The 25,558-nt window shown below is 40.1% G+C and overlaps 1 protein-coding gene across 1 annotated transcript in view; it reads left to right on the top strand.

Annotated features, from left to right (window-relative positions):
- RMND1 (required for meiotic nuclear division 1 homolog) overlaps positions 1-24,606 on the top strand; it is a 41,851-nt gene extending 17,245 nt beyond the window's left edge. Inside the window, exons 3-12 of the mRNA XM_065401174.1 lie at positions 5,325-5,433; positions 9,948-10,023; positions 11,139-11,178; positions 13,605-13,705; positions 14,973-15,079; positions 15,981-16,045; positions 16,681-16,757; positions 17,927-18,047; positions 23,679-23,795; positions 24,356-24,606. Coding sequence (XP_065257246.1) covers positions 5,325-5,433; positions 9,948-10,023; positions 11,139-11,178; positions 13,605-13,705; positions 14,973-15,079; positions 15,981-16,045; positions 16,681-16,757; positions 17,927-18,047; positions 23,679-23,795; positions 24,356-24,388 — 846 coding nt within the window. The 3' untranslated portion in view covers positions 24,389-24,606. The remainder of the gene's footprint in view (positions 1-5,324; positions 5,434-9,947; positions 10,024-11,138; positions 11,179-13,604; positions 13,706-14,972; positions 15,080-15,980; positions 16,046-16,680; positions 16,758-17,926; positions 18,048-23,678; positions 23,796-24,355) is intronic.
- The last annotated feature ends 952 nt before the right edge of the window (positions 24,607-25,558 follow it).

Here is a 25,558-nt window from a genome sequence, read left to right as displayed (position 1 = left end):
AGGCCCTTACGCCGTGGTATATGAGTGCCTTCCAGTAGTGTATTAAACAGTGTGACTACATCTCTGTCACGTGTTGTTTGTTCTCTCATAATCTCCCCAGAGGGAGGAGCATATATAGTGTAGGGCTTTTTTAGAACTGTTTTCAAAAAAATTTTAATATAGATGTTGCTATGTGTTTGTTGGAGAAGGCAATGTCAAGGAAATGTGTCTGGCACTTGTAACAGTAGGTGGTATGGTTTGTAATGGTCCTTAGTTCCTGGGGGAGTTCATTCCATGGTCTCAGACTGGCCCCTTAGAAAGTTCTGTCTCCTGCACAGATGAGCTTTACCCTTATTGTAGAGAGTTCCACTGCCAGAGCAGTGTGGTTGTCAACCATGGTCTTCATCCCAGAGCTTTAGGCAGTCTTAGATATCCTGGGCCCATGCCATGGAGCACCTTGAAGATAAAGACTTGAGACCTTGAATATGGTTCTATGGGAAATCAGTGTAGAGAGCAGGGAACAGCTTTTGTGTGCTCACAGTAACCTGTGTGACTGAGGAGAGAGACTGTAACATTCTGTACTAGTTGGGGTTTCCTGAGTGTTGAAGGTTTTATGCCCAGGTATATTACATTGTTGTACTCCAGTTGAGAAGTAACTAAGGCTTGTATAAATGATGCCAGGCCATCATCTGCCAAGGTGGGACAGAATCTCTTAGCCTACTGGAGGTGATAGAAAGCATTGCTCATGAATGCTTCTATGGAACAATTTAGCATCAGTGAGGAATCCAAGAATACTCCTAAACTATTAACCAAATTGACCAATTATGAATGTGTACCTTCCACCAATGGAGACTGTGCTGTGACTGAAAACTCTTGAAAATGTTTTTCTCTACCCACCAGCATCACCTCTGGTCCTTGAAAAGCACATCATAGATTCATAGATTCTAGGACTGGAAGGGACCTCGAGAGATCATCGAGTCCAGTCCCCTGCCCGCATGGCAGGACCAAATACTGTCTAGACCATCCCTGATAGACATTTATCTAACCTACTCTTAAATATCTCCAGAGATGGAGATTCCACAACCTCCCTAGGCAATCTATTCCAGTGTTTAACCACCCTGACAGTTAGGAACTTTTTCCTAATGTCCAACCTAGACCTCCCTTGCTGCAGTTTAAACCCATTGCTTCTTGTTCTATCCTTAGAGGCTAAGGTGAACAAGTTTTCTCCCTCCTCCTTATGACACCCTTTTAAATACCTGAAAACTGCTATCATGTCCCCTCTCAGTCTTCTCTTTTCCAAACTAAACAAACCCAATTCTTTCAGCCTTCCTTCATAGGTCATGTTCTCAAGACCTTTAATCATTCTTGTTGCTCTTCTCTGGACCCTCTCCAATTTCTCCACATCTTTCTTGAAATGCGGTGCCCAGAACTGGACACAATACTCCAGTTGAGGCCTAACCAGTGCAGAGTAGAGCGGAAGAATAACTTCTCGTGTCTTGCTCACAACACACCTGTTAATACATCCCAGAATCATGTTTGCTTTTTTGGCAACAGCATCACACTGTTGACTCATATTTAGCTTGTGGTCCACTATAACCCCTAGATCCCTTTCTGCCGTACTCCTTCCTAGACAGTCTCTTCCCATTCTGTATGTGTGAATCTGATTTTTTCTTCCTAAGTGGAGCACTTTGCATTTGTCTTTGTTAAACTTCATCCTGTTTAACTCAGACCAATTCTCCAATTTGTCCAGATCATTTTGAATTATGACCCTGTCCTCCAAAGCAGTTGCAATCCCTCCCAGTTTGGTATCATCCGCAAACTTAATAAGCGTACTTTCTGTGCCAATATCTAAGTCGTTGATGAAGATATTGAACAGAGCCGGTCCCAAAACAGACCCCTGCGGTACCCCACTCGTTATGCCTTCCCAGCAGGATTGGGAACCATTAATAACAACTCTCTGAGTACGGTTATCCAGCCAGTTATGCACCCACCTTATAGTAGCCCCATCTAAATTGTATTTGCCTAGTTTATCGATAAGACTATCATGCGAGACCGTATCAAATGCCTTACTAAAGTCTAGGTATACCACATCCACAGCTTCACCCTTATCCACAAGGCTCGTTATCCTATCAAAGAAAGCTATCAGATTGGTTTGACATGATTTGTTCTTTACAAATCCATGCTGGCTGTTCCCTATCACCTTACCACCTTCCAAGTGTTTGCAAATGATTTCCTTAATTACTTGCTCCATTATTTTCCCTGGCACAGAAGTTAAACTAACTGGTCTGTAGTTTCCTGGGTTGTTTTTATTTCCCTTTTTATAGATGGGCACTATATTTGCCCTTTTCCAGTCTTCTGGAATCTCTCCCGTCTCCCATGATTTTCCAAAGATAATAGCTAGAGGCTCAGATACCTCCTCTATTAGCTCCTTGAGTATTCTAGGATGCATTTCATCAGGCCCTGGTGACTTGCAGGCATCTAACTTTTCTAAGTGATTTTTAACTTGTTCTTTTTTTATTTTATCTGCTAAACCTACCCCCTTCCCATTAGCATTCACTATGTTAGGCATTCCTTCAGACTTCTTGGTGAAGACCGAAACAAAGAAGTCATTAAGCATCTCTGCCATTTCCAAGTTTCCTGTTACTATTTCTCCCTCTTCACTAAGCAGTGGGCCTACCCTGTCTTTGGTCTTCCTCTTGCTTCTAATGTATTGATAAACAGTCTTCTTGTTTCCCTTTATTCCTGTAGCTAGTTTGAGCTCATTTTGTGCCTTTGCCTTTCTAATCTTGCCCCTGCATTCCTGTGTTGTTTGCCTATATTCATCCTTTGTAATCTGTCCTAGTTTCCATTTTTTATATGACTCCTTTTTATTTTTTAGATCATGCAAGATCTCGTGGTTAAGCCAAGGTGGTCTTTTGCCACATTTTCTATCTTTCCTAACCAGTGGAATAGCTTGCTTTTGGGCCCTTAATAGTGTCCCTTTGAAAAACTGCCAACTCTCCTCAGTTGTTTTTCCCCTCAGTCTTGATTCCCATGGGACCTTACCTATCAGCTCTCTGAGCTTACCAAAATCTGCCTTCCTGAAATCCATTGTCTCTATTTTGCTGTTCTCCCTTCTACCCTTCCTTAGAATTGCAAACTCTATGATTTCATGATCACTTTCACCCAGGCTGCCTTCTACTTTCAAATTCTCAACGAGTTCCTCCCTATTTGTTAAAATCAAGTCTAGAACAGCTTCCCCCCAGTAGCTTTTTCAACCTTCTGAAATAAAAAGTTGTCTGCAATGCAGTCCAAGAATTTGTTGGATAGTCTGTGCCCCGCTGTGTTATTTTCCCAACATATATCCGGATAGTTGAAGTCCCCTATCACCACCAAATCTTGGGCTTTGGATGATTTTGTTAGTTGCTTAAAAAAAGCCTCATCCACCTCTTCCACCTGGTTAGGTGGCCTGTAGTAGACTCCTAGCATGACATCTCCCTTGTTTTTTTACCCCTTTTAGCCTAACCCAGAGACTCTCAACACTTCCATCTCCTATGTCCATCTCTACCTCAGTCCAAGTGTGTACATTTTTAATATATAAGGCAACACCTCCTCCCTTTTTCCCCTGTCTATCCTTCCTGAGCAAGCTGTACCCATCCACACCAACATTCCAATCATGTGTATTATCCCACCAAGTTTCAGTGATGCCAACAATGTCATAGTTGTATTTATTTATTAGCACTTCCAGTTCTTCCTGCTTATTACCCATACTTCTCGCATTTGTATATAGGCATCTAAGATACTGGTTTGATCTTTTCTCCCAGTTTTGTCCTGACGCTCCTTTCTCTCTGCCAATATAGCCCACACTCCCTCTCGTTTCCGACCCATCTCCCAGGTCTCCATGTTCCCCACTTACCTGTGGGCTTTGCTCACCTGTCCCCGTCGAACCTAGTTTAAAGCCCTCCTCACTAGGTTAGCCAGTCTACTCTTCTACTCATCTACTCTTCCTTTGTATATCTTGAATTAACCCAGAACTCTTCAAATATTCAGGCTATATTATTGTCACTGCAGTTGTAAAAGAGCATGCTGCTGTATCTGAATCATCATAAGTAGCCTTTAGAGAGTGTTTGACTATATCCTGCCTTTTGGAATGATGGCTTTAGGTTCCCTCTTTAGGTCTTCTGGCAGGTGATCCGTGAAAGATTTCAGCTTGTTCAATTGGAAGTAGTCTCATCTGGCCAGAAGAGTCAGACAGTTAGTCATCTTCATTCACAGAGTAGATGAGGAATAAGCCTTCTTATCAAGGAGATTCAGTTTCCTTATACTCTGTCATGAGGAATGGATTTTAGTATTACTTCAGCTACTACTAAATACTTGCAGCAGGGTGCTGGTAGAAATATCCCAGCCATGGCAGTGCAGATTTGTCTGTGGTAGTCTCAGCTTTTGTGGAAGAAACTAGGATGAACGGATGGATTACTTGCAAGTCCTTGGATTGACTAAACAAGTCCTCAGTGGTTCGTGGTACCACTATTCTGTTTAGCTGCTGTGGCCACAAGGTATGAAACAGTCTCCTATTCAGCTGTCTAAAGTGGTAGCTATGCAGGCTAGTAAGAACTTGAATTTTAAGTGCAGACACAGTAGGTGAGGTGGTTCTTACATTCCTAAGAGCCCATGAAGACTGACTCCGTACATGGATGCTAAGGAATAGGTTCTTCTTCCAGGTTTCCTCTTTTAAAGCTGCAAATCCTTCAGCTAGTGGGGCGGGGGATGCTGTCTTCAATGGAAACTGGAGAACTACATTTAAGAACCAGAGTCCTCAATTTTGTTACAGGGCCTTTTTCTAGGTGTTGATATTCAAGACTGTCCAAACCATTCTGTTAGTTCCATAGGGATAATGTGATGAACAGCAGTTCATTCACCCAGGTGCTTTAGACTGACTGATTCCTTGTGCCCCTTCAGTCCAAGGTCTTAATGGATCCACACCTCTGCTTGGCTTTTGCCACAGAAGAAGGCCCTGGTGCTCAGTCTGAGCTTCTCAGAGAGCCTGCACAATCAGGAAGGATGAGGTAAAGGTAGTACAGCAGAACACGTCTCCAGCAAGTGAGTCTTTGAGGAAGATGAGCCATTGTGCATACATTGACCTCTGTGCATTACACAAAGGGGACACATGTGAAGCTGGTTACCTTACCAGCCATCCTTTGGTGCCAAATGAAGGTGTCCGTAGCACAGAGAGTAAAATAACAAATTTAAATTGGAAAAATGAATGTCAAATCATATAACAAACTTGGCCACAGAGCCAAACAAATATCCTGTAAACATGTCACTTCAGCCTTTTTTTAACCCAAACTTGTATTCCTTTGGCACAGGATCTGATGCAGTGTACAGCCTTTGCAACAGCAGATGAATATCATCTTGGTAATCTATGTCATGACCTGACTTCATATGGATATGTTGAAATAACAAGTTTGCCTAGAGGTAGATTTTTAAAACCTATTTTGAGCAGCTTTATCTTATTTTGGGAACAAAATATGGGTGAGTTATATAGAAAAGTAGTGGTTATTTTCTACACTTTCATATGTACTTTATCTTTGACATAGTATCAGGGAATATTTTGATACCTTCGAACAAAATTGCCTTCTCTCAAAATTTTCTTAATAAAACAAAAACTGAAGACAAAACAAAACAAACTTTTGACAGAGCAACATTCTCTGCACTTGCAAATAACTTATGATTTTCCAAAAATGACATAATAGAGCTGGTTGGAAAATAGAATCCCTCCTCCCCACCAAAAATAAATTGCCCCGAAAAAATCATTTTGAAAGTTTGATAAAATAATTTCTATTTTTACAGGAATTTTCAAATGGAAGGTTGTTCTGTTTCTAATTAACATTTCAAAACAAAATGAAGTTTTTCATGGTTCGTCTTCTTCTTCCTTTATGCCACTTTTCCTAGTGAGGGTCGCGGCGGCAGCATGGAGAGTAGGGAGGATGAGACCTCTTTTTCCTCGGCAACAGATTCCAGCTGTTGTCCCACGACTTTTAAACAAAATAAAAAATGGTGGGGGTTTTGATAACCAAAATTCTTCATTTTGAAAAATTTCAGAAAAAAATAAATTGTCAAATGAAAATTTCTCAAATCTTTTGACAAAACCCTACTTCCAACTACAAAAATTTTTAGTCTGAACATTTTTTGACCAGCTGTCACGTATAGTAAGTGCTAAAATAAGAAGGTAGCTGGTAACTGTTAAGAAGATAACATAACTAATAAGTGGTAACCTACATATTGACTACAAAAGGTCTAAACTAGAATGCAGCAATATACTATCTGTTCTGCAACCTACTTGTCACTGGCAAGTATGAAGCTTTTTCTGGTAAGTAGTCCTTTGCCATCAAATTTGGCAGAATTAAGCTTTCATGTGAAAGTTTCTAGATATTATAGTTATGAATATAGCACAGCAGTAGTTTACATGCAGATTGTCATCTTTTGTCTACAGACAGTTCTAATTCCTCTATAGCTGCCCATAACTTTACCAATCTGCAGCAAAATGAAAGTTGACCAGTCTTGGCAGTTTCACAGCTGTTAGTCAGAGCCCTGCAGATAAAAGTAAAAACACGTCTTTCGCTCTGCTGTTGCTCGGAAAAGCTATGAGACGTTGCTTTTTATTGGGGGGGAAGCTTGGGATGGGAATAGAATAGTGAAGACGTCTTTTGTGGGAAGCTGAGTAGAGCAGTGGTGATATCCTCAACCAACCCATCCCACTGCAGGGGTCTTTGGGGTAGGAGGGAGGGAGGGGATGCTGCTTCTTTCCAGCAGCCAGAAAGTTTAGACGCTTCATATTTATTGAGCACTTTCTAGCGTGAGGCTGATCTTAAAAGCCCAGAACAAGATCCTGGGACAGCAGCCTGGTTAGAATCCCAACAATCTCCCCTTTCCTTGCAGCTGGCTGGACTTCTCACCAGGGCACTTTCCCTAATCATTGACGCTCTTTTCCTGATCTTTATTGGCCCTTGAGTGTCTGATAAACTTTTCCAGCCCTGATCTATATTATGAATTTAAGAAGTATCCCCAGAATACTGCAAGCTGTATTATCTAGATCATCCCTGACAAGTGTTTGTCTAACCTGCTCTTAAAAACCTCCAGTGACTAAGGAGATTCCACAGTTTCCCTGGCAGTTTGTTCTAGTACTTAAGTTCCCTGACAGGAAGTTTTTCCTAATGTCCCATGCTGCAATTTAAGCCCCTTGCTTCTTGTCCTATCCTCACAGGTTAAGGAGAAATTTTTTTCTCCCTCCTCCTTGTTACCAACCTTTTATGTACTTGAAAAGTTATGGTGTCTCCCCTCAGGCTTCTCTTCTCCAGACTAAACAAAACCATTTTTTTCAATCTTTCCTCATAGATCATGTTTTCGAGACCTTTAATCATTTTTGTTGCTCTCCTCTGGACTTTCTCCAATTTGTCACATCTTTCCTGAAATGTGACTCCCAGAACTGGACACAATACTCTGTGCTGATAAGACCTCAGCTGGAGTAGAGTGGAAAAATTACTTCTTGTGTCTTGCTTACAACACTCCTGCTAATAGATCCCAGAATGATGTTTTGCTTTTTTTGCAACAGTGTTACACTGTTGACTCCTATTTAGCTTGTGATCCACTATGACCCCCAGGTCCCTTTCTGCAGTACTCCTTCCTAGGCAGTCATTTCCCATTTTGTTTGTGTGCAATTGATTGTTCCTTCCTAAATGGAGTGCTTTGCATTTGTTCTTATTAAAATTCAGCCTATTTACTTCAGACCATTTATCCAGTTTTTCCAAATCATTTTGAATTTTAATCCTGCCCTTCAATGCCCTTGCAACCCCACCTAGCTTGGTATCGTCTGCAAACTTTATAAGCGTACTGTCTATGCTGTTATCAAAATCATTGACAAAGATATGGAACAGAACTGGACCCAGGACCGATCCCTGTGGGACCCCACTCAATATGCCCTTCCAGCTTGACTGTGTACCACTGATAACTACTCTGGGAACAGTTTTCCAACCAGTTATGCACCCACCTTATGGTAGCTCCCTCTAGGTTGTATTTCCTTAGTTGGTTTATGAGAAGGTCATGCAAGACCGTATCAAAAGTCTTACTAAAGTCAAGATATACCACATCTGCTGCTTCCCCCCTATTCACAAGGCTTGTTACCCTTTCAAAGAAAGCTATTAGGTTGGTTTGACACAATTTGTTCTTGACAAATCAATGCTGATGGTTACTTACCACCTTAGAAATACTATAGTGGCAGACTACCACAGATTTTCCTAGAAGACCATAGACATGGAGAAAACAAGTATTTGGTGGGATATGGAGATGGGAAGTTATGGATTATCCTAACTAGGTCTAAACTTTTGAAATGCCTACATAATTAGTATCAGAGGGGTAGCCGTGTTAGTCTGGATCTGTAAAAAGCGACAAAGAGTCCTGTGGCACCTTACAGACTAACAGACGTATTGGAGCATAAGCTTTCGTGGGTGAATACCCACATAATTAGTAATTTATTACTAAATGATTCTTCATCTTTTCTCTCTCATTCTCTGTTCATGTAGTTCTCTGGTAACTACACTGGACTGAATTCTGGCATGGTATAAGTGGACAAAACTCCCATTAAATGAAATGGGATTTGTGCCCACTTATACCATGACATTACATGATAGCCAAATTTATCCTATGTCAACTGTATTTTAACCGTGATGGGAAGTATAACAAATACAGAGGAAATAACTGGGCAAGTGATATTTTAAAGTGGGAAAATGAAGGGGTATGCTGACAAGTGCTCTCTTCCATCAAAGAACACTGATGATATTGTAATAGTTTTGCTTAGCGTTTGAGACTTGATCAACCACTACAACAAGTTTCCCAATTCTGACTGCCTTAGTGGATAAAAGTCATGGCTTTTAAGTGGCCGATGTCAAGTCAGTTGGTGGCGTCAAGTCAGTTTCCATTGGAAATGAATCCACATCACACAGTCACCACCTCAAGTAGCCCTAATAGATACTTGTTTCCCAAGTAAGTTTGCAATAAGGCAAAGGATTGAGTGGGCACAAACACTGAATTTAACACTTCACCCCAGCCCTAGAAGTGATTCTGTCACATTGGGGTTGATGCACATTTGGCTACTATCTTAAGCCTTGTCTGCACTAGAAAGGGTTTGCTGGTATAGCTACACCAGCAACCCCTCATAGCTTATCCCACTCCCCCAAATGAAATAAGCCATAGCAGCAGAAACACTCTTTTTGCTGGTAAAACTACATCAACACTAGGGCTTTTGGCAGCATGGCTATGTCTGTTATGGGGTATGATTTTTCACACTCCTAACCAACATAACTATGCTGGCAAAACTTAGTGTAGACCTGGACTTTGCTGTCCTTGCTGTATGGGAAAAGAGGATTTCAGTTTTCTGGGCTGGCAAGCTCAACAAGGAGGTTGTCTGCAACTGTGGGGGCAAACCATTGTTCCTTTCACATCAGTTAGAATTCCTCTGGGTGGCATCCACTGACTCCTGGGTCTCCTTCATAGAACAGTGTATACTTTCCAGGGTTCTCTGCTTGGTATCCCCCAACTGATTCCCTTGTTTACACCTATGACCTCACTCCCATTCCTATTTTTCATTTGTTGTCCAGTGCCGTCAGTTCCATCCTATGTCCTATATTCTTCATGAGTACTACGTTTCACTACAATGTTTAAAGGGAACTAGGCTAGTGGAATGCAGAATCAAAATCAGGAATGAATGTGCATTTTTGAGAACCCATGCAATTTTGTATATTGTAATCGCTTCCTATACTCCCTCCTTGAAAGCATTTCTATTTTAAAAAAATATAGTACTTTTATTTTGGAAGTACTGTTCCCAGATAAAGACTGTTAAAACTGGAGTTAGTTATAAATGTTAAACAGGTTTAAAATACAGAAACTGTTCTGCCTTCTAAAGTGTTATTCCCTTCCTCTTATTTTTAAACTAGATGCAGCAAATGTTTTGGTGATTGGCACAGAAAACGCTGCAAAAGAATATGATCCTGGTATGATCTTTTTCTTCAGGTAAGTTGCAAACCAAGCCTGCCACATATGATTATATGTGGATGTAGCAAGCTACTTTGTCAGAGTTCAGGGCAAATGCACCTGGATTTCCTCCTCGTAGTCTGGCAAGGGTACCCATTCTATGCTTCAGGCTCCTCAAGCAGTCACCTCACTTGGGTAGAGCCCCACGTCTTTCTACAGTGTGAAAGTCAGACTGCCTTAGCAGACCTGCTTTGCTTCTCCTCAGAGGCTATAAATCTACACACATGCTAATAAGTTTACCAGAGATCATCCTGACTCCAGCAGGGGCTCTGGCAGGTGACCAGCCCTCTCATCCCCACCAAGGGGGTTTTCTGTGGTTACAAGTTCATAACAGCTGTTAGTGCAGAACAAGCACCCCATGAATCTGTGAGTTCCTCATTGTTAGGCCTCTGATCTTGCCCTCATGTAACAGGTAATGAGCAGACAAAAGTCCCCTTCTCAGGGTGAAGCTTCAAAAGGCTGAGTTACACAACTGGAGGGGGTACATTTGCGTACACCTTCCCCTAGAGATTTCCTGGGAAACCCACATCTTTAAAATGCATTCTTGTCTAGCCCATTGTTTCAAATAGTCCTTTGACGCGAATAACGCTTCCCAGAGTTTATGTTAATCATATCTCCCCCTTTGGACATTGCATATAATCCCCCAATAATGCTACACATTTTTATTTTTAATACAATGAACTTGTAAGATACTGAAACTTAATTCAATAAGTTAAATTTTATTGAATTAAAGTGTGTCCAGCCTATTGCAGGAAATTGCCATATCTGTCACATATTTTATTTTAATTACGGTATGTTAAAAAAAATAAGTGTTTCCTTCTGGAGATCCAGGAAACATCATGCAACCACTTAAGTGTTAAGTAATTAAATAATTATGACTTTAAAAGTATATTTGAGTATTTTTTGTATTAAAACTTAAAGCATGATTAACAGCATCTGTTATGGGGACCATATGAAGACTAAGCATTGTAAATTTTCACTTTATGCAAAGGCAATTCCTGACAAGGTGACTGTAGCATTAAAGCACTTTTTAAGTACAAAACAATGTAATCTGACCCTCAAGCCTAATGCATCGTTATGTTCTGTTAACACAGGGAAGGGTCTGTTGTGTTTTGGAATGTGGAAGAGAAAACTGTAAGTAGAAAAAGAAGCTGTATCATTTAAATATCAAAGCTGATTAAGGTGAAATTCTTGTCATTCCTGCAAAGCCGGAGCAGATGAGTTTTGCATAGGTGACCTATGGAGGTGAGGGGAGGATTAAATTCTTCTCCTCAGTGAAGGCAGCCACTTGGGACTGCATCAGACAAGTGTGGATTGTTCTTGTGTAATCTTCACATCCTGCCTGCTTGTATAAGGTGGGCAGGTCTTCCACAGTGCTACCGTTAGAAAATAATATCCCAGTTACCGCAAAGTAGAAGCTCTAAGATGCCTTGCAGACCATGCCACCTGGTGCTGAAAGCCAGTCACGTCTCATAAATTAACTGGAGTCAAGCCAGGTCAGTATAGCAGTGTAACAACAAGGAACCTCTAGATGATTATTCAGTATGTGACACCTTTCCCTCTCTTTCAATACTGAACTGCACCTGGATAATATTTTGGGGCACTGTGCTGTTGGATATGTCATCTTAGATCAGAGGTCCCTCATCTTTTGCAATCACTGCAGATCCCATATTCTGGCCATGTACCAACTTAAGCTTCCCCTGCAGCTGGAATTGGATACAATGGAACTGATTCTTTGTTGCTGTGCACCTTGTACAGTTATTTACACCAGTACAAAGTGGATGTAAAATACTAACGGAGCAGAATGGGAGCATTTTATACCCACTTCTAATTCACTTTTCACTAGTATTTTTTTTTAAACTACACGTGAGTTAGGGCAACAGAGAAGCAGATATAAGGTCTGGTGTACACACACTTTTTGTACTTGTATAACTGTCGGTTAGGGGTGTGATTTTTATTTTTATTTTTTTAATTTTTTTAAACCAAAATAGTTACACCTGCACAACCCCTATGAAATGCAGTTACACTGGTATAACGGTGCCACATACTAGTGTAGTTTATTTCCCTTCCTCTACTGGAATAATCTATACTAGTATAAGTGCCTTTATACCAGTATAACTGAAGGGCACCCTCAATACTACACATGGTCCCTGGATGTTGTTGGAAGTTTTGCTTAATTCCTTGGCCTGTCTTTAATTTCCAAGACTGATTTAGCACCTGCCTCCTGATTTCTCTTGAGAAGTCTATAAGGAAGATTTTAGCTAAGCTGTTACATACACTTTAAGTCAATGGGAATCTTTCTGTTGACTTTAGTGGGCTTTGGATCAGACCCCAAATAGACACAAGCAAGCTGCCAGTGAAGTGTAGCCACTTCTGCGATGGAACACAACAGTATACAGCAACGATGCATGACAGCTTAGAAAATGAAGAGAAAAACTGCATCAATTTGTAAACTGAATGGGGGCATTTAGCTAGGCAGACAGGAATTACCAAATAGGAATGGCTGGAAAACGAAGGCTAGCAGCCCTACTTTTTGAGTATAGTTCCATGAGAGTTTAATGATCGTCTCAGCTAGAACCTGGATTTTTGGTCTCATGTAAATGATAGTAGCTTCAGCAAAGAACAAGCCTATGATTTCCTAGCTAAACAAATAGAGACAGTAAAGTTCAGCAGCAAAGTGTCTTGGCCCAAGTATTCAGTATTTTCTAAGGGGAAGTTGTGCTGCCTACTGAATCACTGATATTCAAAGTCCTATAGCACTGTGTATTCTCCCCACAGGTCTATACAAATGCTGATCAGGCCTGATCCTGCTTAGCCTACAGGATCTTGTGAGATCACAGCCATAGATATTATGACTGCTATAAAAATGAAAGGTACTTTATCTCAGCAATACAAATCAGTATTTCTCTACCTTTTTAGCAGTAATTCTTGGAATACTTGGCAGACCTTAGACACTTCAGTATGAAATTCAAAATGATATGGCAATATTTCAGAAATTGCAGTCCTCCATAAAAACATATGGCAATGACTTCTTATAGAATCATGTATATTGTCAATAAATATTATGAAAGCAATGAAGAAAGCTAACACTGCAGAGAAAATTATAGTTGCGTGTGGGTACTAACTGATTTTAAATTATCTGTCTCTGGAAACTGCTTTATTAGAAATTGATGAAGCTAAAATTTTGCATTGAAAGCTCCACTATTCTCCTTATTTTGAAGAGATAAGTGTTTAAAACTTGGGTACCCTAGCAGTGAGTATAGTATAAGTGCCTAGATGGCACAATCTTTTGGCCAAATTAGTTTAGAATTTCTGTTCTAAAATGTACAGTGTCAGAAAGTCTTGTACTATGGAAGATTTTCTGAATGGGATGTAAAATGATATTAAAATGGTTACTTTATCCTAATGCAAAAAGGTATTTTCACCACACCTTTAACATTCTTTAAATAAACATCAACATATTGCTTTAATTTTATGTATTAAATATTTGAAGACTTACGTGGGGCAATTGTGTAGTATTTGCTAACCATTTTATTAATGTGCAGTTGTCTTTTTCCTAGATGAAGAAAATAATGCAAGTGCTGGAGCGGCATGAAATTCAGCCTTATGAAGTTGCACTGGTTCATTGGGAGAATGAAGAAATTAACTATAGGAGAGGAGAGTAAGCATTTTTATGCATCCTTTACCCAAAAACATTCCTTTCCTACCTCTCCTCCAAAGGAGTAAGATAAGTGTTTTGAGGGGTAAATAGTATGGCCTACAAACACTAAAGCCATCCGTCTTAATGGAGTATGCATTAATGTTTTGGTTTTTTTTAAATATGGCTTTGCAGCATTACTTGTGATTTTGATTTTATTTACTGATCATACTAAAGTATTAGAGTGAACTCCATGGCTTCACAATTGTAAGTGCTCTTCAGCAGTCTCAAATGGAAAAACTCACACCTTATGAGGGCCGATATAAAGGAAAGGTGCATATTGAGACAGCTCTGATACAGAATGGTCATTACAAGGAGTATCTTGCCTTCTTAAATACATTGAAATACACTGAAAACATAAGTTTCTAATAGGGGTAAAACTGGCATATCATGGAAGAAGACGTGTGACCTTCCTTGACTTTGTTACTTGTTAAATCGTATCTTGAGATCATGATGAGCTGAAGTTCTTGTTCAGAAAGATTTTTCATTGCAAATCATTGCTATTTCATAGAATACATTGTGTTTAGTCTTTTGTAGTACAATGCTGCTACATAAGATGGCCATTTTCATAGCCAATGGAAAACTGAATGTGTTGTAAGTTATGGAATCTGTAACTGTTGAATTGTTCCATTGTTTTTAGCTTCTCCTTCACAAGCATTTGTACTTTAAATTTCAGGATGCTTCCCAGGTTCTCAGGTGGGACTTTATGCAAGGCACCTTGAAACTTGCAGGACTCATGACTTCTACTTTGCTGCTGACACACAGAAGAGAGCTGTTGTGGGGGGGGAGTATCACAATTCAAGAAGGGAAAGGAGTGGAAATAGAGTGACAGAACAGAATAGGAGAGACAAAAACAAGAACAATGAAGTAGAAAGAGAAAGCACAAGAGGGGAGGAGGAGTGAGTGGGAAAGAGAAGTCCATAGTCCTGCTGTTTCTCTGAATTTTCTCAGTAGTGCTGCAGTTGTTGTAGAAGATACTAATATTAGGTTTTTGCAGAGGAGTTGCTGGTGTAGAGGTTGAAGAAAGGGCTCGAGATGGGTTTTCTCTCACTTTAATCGTGACTGAGAGCAAAATGCAAGGAAGTGAGATGGAGCAGTCATATACATTGCTCCATGTTTTTAAATTTTAAAAAGGTGCATGAGGAATTTCCTTGTGTAAAGGATTCTACCCTGACTATTCATTTTTAGAGGTGACTTAGTCAATGAAGATGTCTCAATCCTGTTTTTACAGAGACCAGTCAAAGCTCCACAGAGGAGAAATCTTGTTAAATTCTGACCTGGATATTGATGAAGTAATTCTGCAGAAATTTGCCTTTTCAAATGCTCTTTGCCTTTCTGGTAAGCTAATACTTTATGTAGTGTCCAATTTTACCTAAGATTGTGAAATGCCATCACAAATTTGGACATATACAATAACAGGGATGGAGGGGAGAAGATGACCTTAAGCAAACTTTATATATGTATCAAATGGTGAATGTCTGTCTGTTTTCCCTGTTGGGTATCCAGTGTTGTTACATGGGTTACTCTCATTCATGAAAGTGAGGTATGCACATAAGTTGCCAGAGGCTGAATGGGAGGATTACTCTCATAGTTTTTAACATGTGTTTTGTAAATTGGAGCCCTACTTCAATCACAGGTAAATCTTTTAAAACAACATGCTTGAGGAAACATACTTTTTTTTTCAATTTACATCTCTTCCCTTCCCCAACCCTAAATACTCTACTAATATTAGATAAACTAGAAGATAGCAGCAGTTTGTGCTTGAAGCACATAGAGTATGCCTGCATTGCCACTCCCTATGCATGCTGAACATCTTCTGTAAATAAACAGAAGACTTCTTTATCCAGTTCTGTCTGTTCTACACCTTTTATGAACACCAACTTCACCAAAAACAGAAGGAAATTTACTTCATTAAAATATATATTTACACGAACACTGCAGAAACATTGTTCTGACTCTCTGTGTTTGCAGAGCAATGTCAGGCAACTCCCAGATTAGTTATTCTAACACAAGCCTTGAACAGCTACAAGTGATAATGTATATTTATAGACTTAAAACTAATGAGCGAGTGATATTTATTTGAATGGCTGGTTATTTAGAGCATTCAAGTCATAAAAAGTCAACTGCAGTTTAATGGAATCTTGAAACATTGGCAGATAGGCACTGTGTTTTATGGTTACTTGAATTCTGAGACAACACATGAGATGTAAGGTCCTATTTTGTTAATTTTTTGTTGCAGTAAAACTGGCCATTTGGGAATCATCCTTGGATAATTTTGTGGAATCTATCCAGTCAATTCCTGAGGTGAAATTTCTGTTTACTTGTTTTGTTTTGTTTTAATTCTTTGTAAAGAATTAATTTTATCAGGAAAAAGATATTGGGAAAGCATTTGAATGGCTAGCCTGTCTCTTTAAAAACAATGTATTCACTTTTTTTTAAGCATCTCAAAAGAAGAAATTAAGAAAGCTCAATAGTTACAGGATAAGAGAGAAAGTTCTATCATAAGTTAGAAACTAAATAGAGAGAAAACAGAATAAAAGGGAATAAGTGGTCCATTTTCAGCCTGGCAAAAATTTAACAAGGGGTGTTCCAAGGGTCTGTGTTAGGAGTGGTGGTGTTTAATATATTGATCAATGATCTAGAAAAAGGTTGACCAGTTGGATGTGACACAGCAGGTTACCAAATTATTTAGGTAAATCAAGACTATAGAAGACTAAGGATCCCCAGAGCGACCTAAGAATGCAAGGTAAATGGGCAGTAGAGTAGCAAATGAAATTCAGTGTTGATAAATGTGCAGTAGTGCACTTTAGAAGGAATAGTTTGAACAACTGGTACAATGCTCAGGGTGTAGGACTCATGATTTTTTTTTACCGAGCTTAAATAAAATAAGCAGTTATGGAATGTCTTTGGCTAACGATTTATCACTAACTTCTCTGCAGATATTAAAATCAAGAAAAAAAGTGAAACTCTCTCATGCTGATGTAATGCAGAAAATTGGGGAACTCTTTGCCTTACGGTAAACTTTTTTTTTAAGGGCTCACACCCTATCATTTCAAAAAGTATATTAATAGATTCTTAGAGTCCAGCGCCAGAAAGAAAGAACCTCTGTGACCCATGATTAAAAGATTGGCAAACATTCCTTCTAGTGATAATTTCAAGGAGCCCAATTTATTTACTTTAACGAAGAGAAGGCTAAGGGAGAATTTGAACCCAATTTATAAGTGTCTACATGGGGAACAAACATTCGATAATGGGCTCTTCAATCTAGCAGAGAAAAGTATAACACAATCCAGTGGCTGGAAGTTGAAGCTAGACAAATTCAGACTGGAAATAAGGCGTACTTTTTGAACAGTGCGGCTAATTAGCCATTGGAACAGTTTAGCAAGGGTTGTGGTGGATTCTCCATCACTGGCCATTTTTAAGTCAAGATCTGAGGAGTTTTACTGTGATAAAAATGATTCCTTTGTTGTGACCCTCTCACAAATCACATAAGTGTGATTGTAATACACATTACTATATATGTCCCATACAACTTAAATTCAGTAAGTTAACAGGTGGAAGGGGAAAAAAGGACTATGAAGACACACGGCTATGATATGAACACTACCTGCTAAGGCTCTGGATTTCGTATCCACACCTAAAGGAGCCTATTGCCAGTGGGCTGGAGGAAGTTATTGTTAGTGATCCTGATAACCAGCATTCAATATCTGTTTTGTGCTGGAGGTGGAAGATATTACAAAGTAACTTTGATGCTGTTGTGACAAAAGGCCTGGCATGGGAAGGTGCTTCCCACTCAAGTCTATTCCTGTAGGTGCTCAGCACCTCAGGCCTAAGCATTCTGTCACAATAAGTTTGTTTATTTCAAAACCATCTGTCTATACTGATATTGCTGTATAGCAAAAAGTGACTCATTCATGAGGGTCTAGTGACTTTCAGTATTCTCAGAACAACCAATTTAAGCAATTCTTACTGTTTAGTATTAGTCTCCTGTCCCCGGATTTGTATTTTCTATAGGGAATAAGGGGAAATACTTCATACAGTTACAGTTGATGTTTTTAAAATAAACACTGTAGAAATTGGTAGGAAACTGAATAAACTTTAATCATTGCTCTGAAATAGTACTATAAATATTTGAACCTTTAATTGCCAAAAGAACTTTGAACTACCATAACCATCCCTCTTTAGGCACTGTATAAATCTGAGTTCAGACCTGCTGATAACTCCTGACTTCTACTGGGACAGAGAAAACCTTGAAGAGCTTTATGACAAAACCTGTCAGTTTCTCAGCATTAATCGCAGAGTTAAGGTAAGTTTTTTGCAATTAGGAGGTTCTCCCTCACCCATAACAAGTCTTTGTAACTACATGAGAACATAAGAATGGCCATATTGGGTCAGACCAAAGGTCCGTCTAGCCCAGTATCCTGTCTTCCGACAGTGGCCAATGCCAGGTTCCCCAGAGGGAATGAACAGAACAGGTAATCATCAAGTGATCCATCCCCTGTTGCCCATTCCTAGCTTCTGGCAAACAGAAGCTAGGGACACAATCCCTGCCCATCCTGGCTAATAGCCATTGATGGACCCATCCTCCATGAATTTATCTAGTTCTTTTTTGAACCCACTTATAGTCTTGGCCTTCACAACATTCTCTGGCAAAGAGTTCCACAGGTTGACTGTGCGTTGTGTGAAGAAATATTTCCTTTTGTTTGTTTTAAACCTGCTGCCTATTAATTTCATTTGGTGATCCCCTAGTTCGTGTGTTATGAGAAGGAGTAAATAACACATCCTTATTTACTTTCTCCACACCAGTCATGATTTTATAGATTTCTATCATATCCCCCCTTAGTTGTCTCGTTTCCAAGCTCAAAAGTCCCAGTCTTATTAATCGCTCCTCATACGGAAGTCATTCCATACCCCTAATCATTTTTGTTGCCCTTTTCTGAACCTTTTCCAATTCCAATATATCTTTTTTGAGATGGGTTGACCACATCTGCATGCAGTATTCAAGATTTGGGTGTACCATGGATTTATATACAGGCAATATGATATTTTCTGTCTTATTATCTATCCCTTTCTTAATGATGCCCAACATTCTGTTCACTTTTTTAACTGTCGCTGCACATTGGGTGGATGTTTTCAGAGAACTATCCACAATGATTTCAAGATCTCTTTCTTGAGTGATAACAGCTAATTTAGACCCCATCATTTTATATGGATAGTTGGGATTATGTTTTCCAATGTGCATTGCTTTGCATTTATCAACATTGAATTTCATCTGCCATTTTGTTGCCTAGTCACCCAGTTTTGAGAGATTCTTTTGTAGCTCTTCGCAGTCTGCTTGGGACTTGACTATCTTGAGTAGTTTTGTATCATCTGCAAATTTTGCCACCTCACAGTTTACTCCTTTTTTCAGATCATTTATGAATATGTTGAACAGAACTGGTCCCAGTACAGACATTTGGGCGACACCACTATTTACCTCTCTCCATTCTGAAAACTGACAGTTTATTCCTATCCTTTGTTTCCTATCTTTTAACCAGTTACCAATCCATTAGAGGACCTTCCCTCTTATCCCATGACAGACTCTGGTTAGTCTTCTGCTGAGCAAGACTACTCCATGAGTTGTTATAAATTTGACTCTGTCCAGTGAAGCAGAGATTGAGAGTGACCTGGATTTTTTAATGGTTTTAAACTATTAATTAATAAAAGTTCAATATTATTTACTGCAAAAAGATATTTTGTACAAAATAATAGGGGCCTGTAAGTTGCATCCTCTTCTATAAGCTTTTTATTTGCATTTTTTCTGTGACAAATTCATGATACTTCCCCATTTTTGGCCATGACAAACAGCTAATCTTTATCATTCCGGCTTACATGTAAAGAGTATTTTTTCCAAGCCTTTAAATAAAGTTTAAATTTTAACAGGAAGAGCTTTTCTTTTGTTCTAAAATACCAAACAATATGTAAAGAAGCAAATTAATTTTTTTCTTCTGCTTTTGGGTTTTTTTATCAAGTAAAAGTGTTTTAAAGAAACAGAGGAGTTAAAAGGCCACTGAGGTGTGAAGCAATCTTTTTAGCTAAGCCAAACAAGGTTCCTGTGACACCTTAATCGATTGATAGAGTGAGCTGTAATAAAATGAACATGCTGCTTAGGCCTTGTCTATACTACAGAGTTTTGTTGACACAAGTTATGCTGACGATCGAAAACCGGTATAATTACATTGCTTGTGCATGTTCACACAATGCTCCTTCTGTCGGCAGAGCACGTCCATAGTTGGTGCACTGTGGGTAGCTATCCCACTGTGCAACTTGTCACCTTCTTCAGCTAGGAGTTGTGGGCTCAATGTCTCGTGATGCAGTTTTTTTCCGTTCCATCATTCCATGGGCTTCCGAATGCATTTTGTGGTATTTTTCAATGGCCCCAGTTTACTGTGTGCTTGCTATGTCTGTCTCAAAGGATGGATCCTGCACTGCTCTCTACTGTTGTGGTCACTGTTATGAACACATTGCGGCTGATCATTCAGTATATCATGAACAGGAATCAGAGGTGCCTGACCTGCTGTGTGCCATGGAAAGAAGCAACATCAGATTACTTTTGGCATTCACAGAGCAGCTGCAAATGGTGGACCGTTGCTTTTGGGCTCGGGAAACAAGCACTGAGTGTTAGGATCACATCGTTATGCAGGTCTGGGATGACAAGCAGTGGCTGCAGAACTTTCGGATGTGGAAAGCAACCTACAAGGACACCAAAATGAGAGCTGCCCTCTCAGTGGAGAAGTGCGTGGCAATTGCTGTGTGGAAGCTGGTAACTCCAGACTGCTACCAGATGGTCACGAATCAGTTTGAAGTCGGTAAGTCCACCGTTAGGGTTGCAGTAATGCAAGCGTGCAGGGCCATTAATCGCATCCTGCTACAAAGGACTGTGACTTTTGGGAATGTGCGTGAAATAGTGGTTACTTTGCGGCAATGGGATTCCCTAACTGCGGCGGGACATGTTGTGATGGAGTACATCAGTAGAAGGGGGACTTCGCTATGATATTGCAGGAGCTTGTGGATCACCGTGGGCGTTTCACTGACATCAACATGGGGTGATCTGAGACGGTGCATGACGCATACATCTTCAGAAACACTGGCCTGTACAGAAAGCTGCAAGCAGAGACTTTCTTTCCAGACCAGAAGATTCCAGTGGGGGATGTTGGAATGCCCATAGTGATCCTGGGAGACCCAGCGTACCTCTTACTCGCATGGCTCACGAAGCCTTACCCCGGAAACCTGGACAGCAGCAAGGAGCACTTCAACAATAGGCTGAGCAGGTGCAGAATGACCATAAAATGTGCCTTTGGCAGATTAAAAGGATGCTGGTGCTGTCTTTATGGCAGGTTAGACCTCAATGAGGAACAAGAAGTCAACTATTGTTGATCTCAGTGGAAGTTACAGGCTCTTAATCCCAATCATTGACGGTCACAGAAGGGAAAAAAAACCATGAATGAGATACAACAGAAAATTAAACCAGAGCCTTTTAATATTAGAAGTCTCTGAATTCTTGGGATACTTAAAGTACCTTCCATTTGAGGGACCTTGTTTCCCCAACAGCATTGGTTGTGACATAAAAGGAGTTTTAGTGGACACCAAAGGGTAAGAATGGTGTTGAGTCCTGTGAAGAAGAGCTGGGTATCTTTTCTCAACCCCAAACTGTATTACACAGCTGCTTAAGTAAAAAGACAGTGACAAAGTCAAGACAGGTTTCACTGTGTGAATACTGAATAGGCTAGATGCATACATTGTGGGTGATAGGGAAACTCTGAAGTTACAGAAGTCCCCTTCCTCCAAAATTGTTTTGGAAGGCAACACCTCACCTTGCTCCAGTAAATCGCTCAGTTCACTGTTCTCAGTAGTGCCCTAAACTGCATCAGCAGGCAGACTAACCCAAAGATGTGTCACAGACATTGCGTTATTGCTTACTTAATCTTTGACCTATTAATCTGTTTAAAAGTTTCTGGCTATGATGGACCTGATAGTATTGGGGATGGTGGGGAGCTAAAGGAAGTTATACCTACCTAATGGTGGGATGTTGAGAGTCTTAAATCATTAGTGTTTGTAAAGCACGCCGAGGACCTTGGATGAAAGGTGCTATAAAAGCATCAAGTGGGTCGAGCTCATTCTAAGAGAGCGCAAGCTACATCAATAGTGTTCCTCAGTGATGCCTCAATATTGGACATTTGCAAGGCCAACATGGTCATCAGTACATATGTTTTCGAACCATTCTGCCATTACCACATCATCCAAAGCAGATGCAAATGTTAGTGGGCCAGTTCTGCAGTCTTTGTTTAGGTCGGGGTGCCCAACCTATGGCCCAAGGCCATACATGGTCCACTAGAGCATTTCATAAGGCCCACGGCCTGCTTCAACACAATATACTAATGGCCAATTCATTACTGTTTTTTTTTTCCTGTTTACTATAATTCATCTGATAAACGTTTTATTCACGGCTTTCTTTGTTTTTTAAATAGACAATACTGTACATAGGTTGTTTCTATCTAAATAAATACAAAACAAGCTGAACTTAAAATATAAATCAATACAGGTGCCTTTAGATCTTATTAAAATATATAGAATCTATTTGGCCACACAAGGTTGTGCTTAGGTTTATGTAGCACTCCTGTGTGATAAGATTGGGCACCACTGGTTTAGATAAACTGAGCCCCACCTCCTGAGGTGGGTACTGCTTGAGTCACATAAGTTGAATACACAGCTGCATCTTCTTGAAGAAGAAGAAACGGTTACTTACTGTAAATGGTTCCTCGAGATGTGATGCAGACATGTATTCCACAATCCCCCACCCCATCCCTTCTGTATCAGAGTCTAGTCTCTGGGCATTCAGGTGTGAATGAACTGAGAGAGTCGAGGTGGCATTGCCTCATATAGCCAAGAGAGGGGCTGTGGGCACGAGGTACCAGTGCTGCCTCCTGTGGGTAACACTAGGCAAAATTCTTTGGCCTTGGTACACTGGGTGTGCACTCACTTAAGTGGAATACACATCTGCATTACATCTTGAAGACACTCAGTTACACTAAGTAACCGTTCCTCATTTTCTGTATAAACCAGGGAGATGTTAACAAAAGTGCTTCAGCTGATCACTTGTCACAGTGTCATTTGGGGCAAGTGGCAGTCTCTGAAGGTAGTAAGAGCTCAAACCAATTGGGCTTTTTGAGTTCAAAACAACTTCTTACATTTCACCTGGAATCCAATTGTAGGACATTGGTGGCTGTGTGGCATTTTCCTGGGTTCAGAGCTAGTCATATAAAACAGGCTTTGCCTTTTTAAAAGTTGATATGAATACTTATAAAATCACAGATTTTTTTTTTAAATTCCAACTGTTTATCTTACCACTATTACAATGTGCTCGATGGATTTACATCACACAGATTCAGAGGTCCTGAGCATTCAATTTTTCCAGTAACTCAAAATGCCTATTCAATAATTAGTTGAAGCACTGAGAGAAACCACCCCTTCAATTTGGTTGGATTTTTTTTTAATGGACAGTCTATTGGGTACCCACATGAGTTGTGCTTCCTTACTTAATTTCTTGCATTTTTAGGGGTTTAGACTACAGAGATGACCTATTAATTTTATTCATCTTGGCTCCTATGAACATGTATTTTTCCTGGACATTATTCATCCTTATGATGAATTGACAGACTAGTTTCAAGGTGTTTTCATTAAAAACCTTGCTACTGTGTTTGTGTGGTGTACCACAAGGGGCTGTGCTGTACACTTTTGCACAGTGAAAAATCTGTATCAGCCTGGAAACCAAACAGTCATGTTTAAGTTAGATAATTTTGGTTTGGTTAGCTTTCCTTAATGATTTCATAGAATTTGTTTAACTCAGGCTTTCTGCAAATGCAGACTCTTCAACAGAAAACACATGTTTTTGCTGCAGGTAATGAATGAGAAACTTCAGCACTGCATGGAGCTGACGGACCTGATGCGAAATCACCTGAATGAAAAACGTGCGCTGCGCTTGGAATGGATGATAGTCATACTCATCACTATAGAGGTTAGTTTGGTGTTCAGTTGCCACGCTTTTAATCATCACTCTGCAGAAGAAAATTAAATAATGAAAATATTATGATGCAGTAGTCACCCATAGGGGAGGGATAGCTCAGAGGTTTGAGCATTGGCCTGCTAAACCCAGGTTGTGAGTTCAGTCCTTGAGGGAGCCACTTAGGGATCTAGGGCAAAATCAGTACTTGTTCCTGCTAGTGGAAGGCAGGAGGCTGGACTCGATAACCTTTCAAGGTCCCTTCTAGTTCTAGGAGATGGGATATCTCCATTAATTTATTATTTATTTATTTATTTTTGCAGGTGTAAGCAGCTGTATATTTTACATGGCATGATTTGAAATATCCTGGAATAGTTTATGCTTATGTAGCCTGTAGGAATAAGTCTTCAGTTTTGGTTATTTCATGTATCATCACTGAGCCTTTTCTTTTGGTTTGCAGCTATCTATAGTCCATCTTTTCAGATTATTTCATTTACCCTTTACCTTTTTTGTAGTATTAAAGAGAACTTGTACTATGCAACTCCTTATTAATACTTGTATTCATTACTGTGCAGGTCATGTTTGAACTTGCCCGAGTAGTTTTCTGACCATGGCAGAAGCTAAGAACATCTGAGAAAAGTATGACAGGACCATATTCACAACAGAAAAAAGTTCCTTGCTCCCACCTCTTTATTTTCTGTACACTTCTTGAAAATGCTGTCTTACTAAATAAATGTATTTATGTATAAATGTACGTCTGTTCAAATAAACTGTGAACTTAGTGAATAAATTGTAAGTTAGGTTCAGCACTACTAGACAACTGATCATTTGATATAACACTAATCTATAGAATTTAGGCATTTTAAGTGAAGTTTCTGCAGTGAGTAGGAAATGCTGTGTGTCAATAAATGTCTCCAATGTGACATTAGTTTTGTCTCAGTCATCATGGAGGGGACTCACTCAGCCTGTTCTGGTCCATGGATACCAAAGTCCTCGGTGCTGCCCCTGCTTCCTCTCCCCCCCACTCCCCCTGTACTGAAGTGTTTGCTGCCTGCTCCCTTTGAGCACTGAAATGATACCGATACACCTACCCCCTCTTTTCCATTTTTGGTGAAAGCTTGTCTTCCTTTCACATTTTGTTGCTTGAAATGTCTAGGAGAAGGCCATTCACCTTCTGGATGTTCGATCTGTCAGACCTTCACCCCAAGAACTCACAACTGCAACAACTTCTGCTTAAGGAAGCCCTTGAGGCTAGACCCTTTGGATCCATTCAGACTTTGGTTCAAAGGTCTAAAGAGTAAGTCTCAGCCCCAGTGGTCTCTGTCAATTCCGAAGGGATCCAAGCAGCTGCAGCCCCAATCAGGGCCAGACTTGGTTCCTGCAGCTCCCACAGTCAAGCCCCTGAACGATACAAGGCTGAACCAAGAGGCGTGTGGTTGAATCCCAATGCCCCGGTTCTGGCAGAAAGGTCGATGAACAGTTCGGCCACCCTTGCCAGTACCAAACCTCGTACCTCACAGCAATCTGATCCTGACATAACCCCTGCAGCTGCAGGACATGGGTCAGTTCCAACTGCCTCTTCCAGATCTTGGAAGATGGATTTAAACAATGCCTTTGGTTTCAGACGCTGTGGCACTGAGGAAAAAGCACAGGAGCAAGACAGCCAATGTTAGCAGTGCTGGTTCCTGTGCATCAGAGCTATCAGATCCATACAATTCTGACGGAGTTGTAGTTGCAAAGTGGAGACATGTTTCACCCCCAGCTTCAGTAATGAAAAA

Source organism: Emys orbicularis, chromosome 3 (assembly GCF_028017835.1).
Source record: "Emys orbicularis isolate rEmyOrb1 chromosome 3, rEmyOrb1.hap1, whole genome shotgun sequence".
NCBI lineage: Eukaryota > Metazoa > Chordata > Testudines > Emydidae > Emys > Emys orbicularis.
Note: the sequence above shows the minus strand (reverse complement) of the source record. Positions and strands in the feature narration are given on the sequence as shown.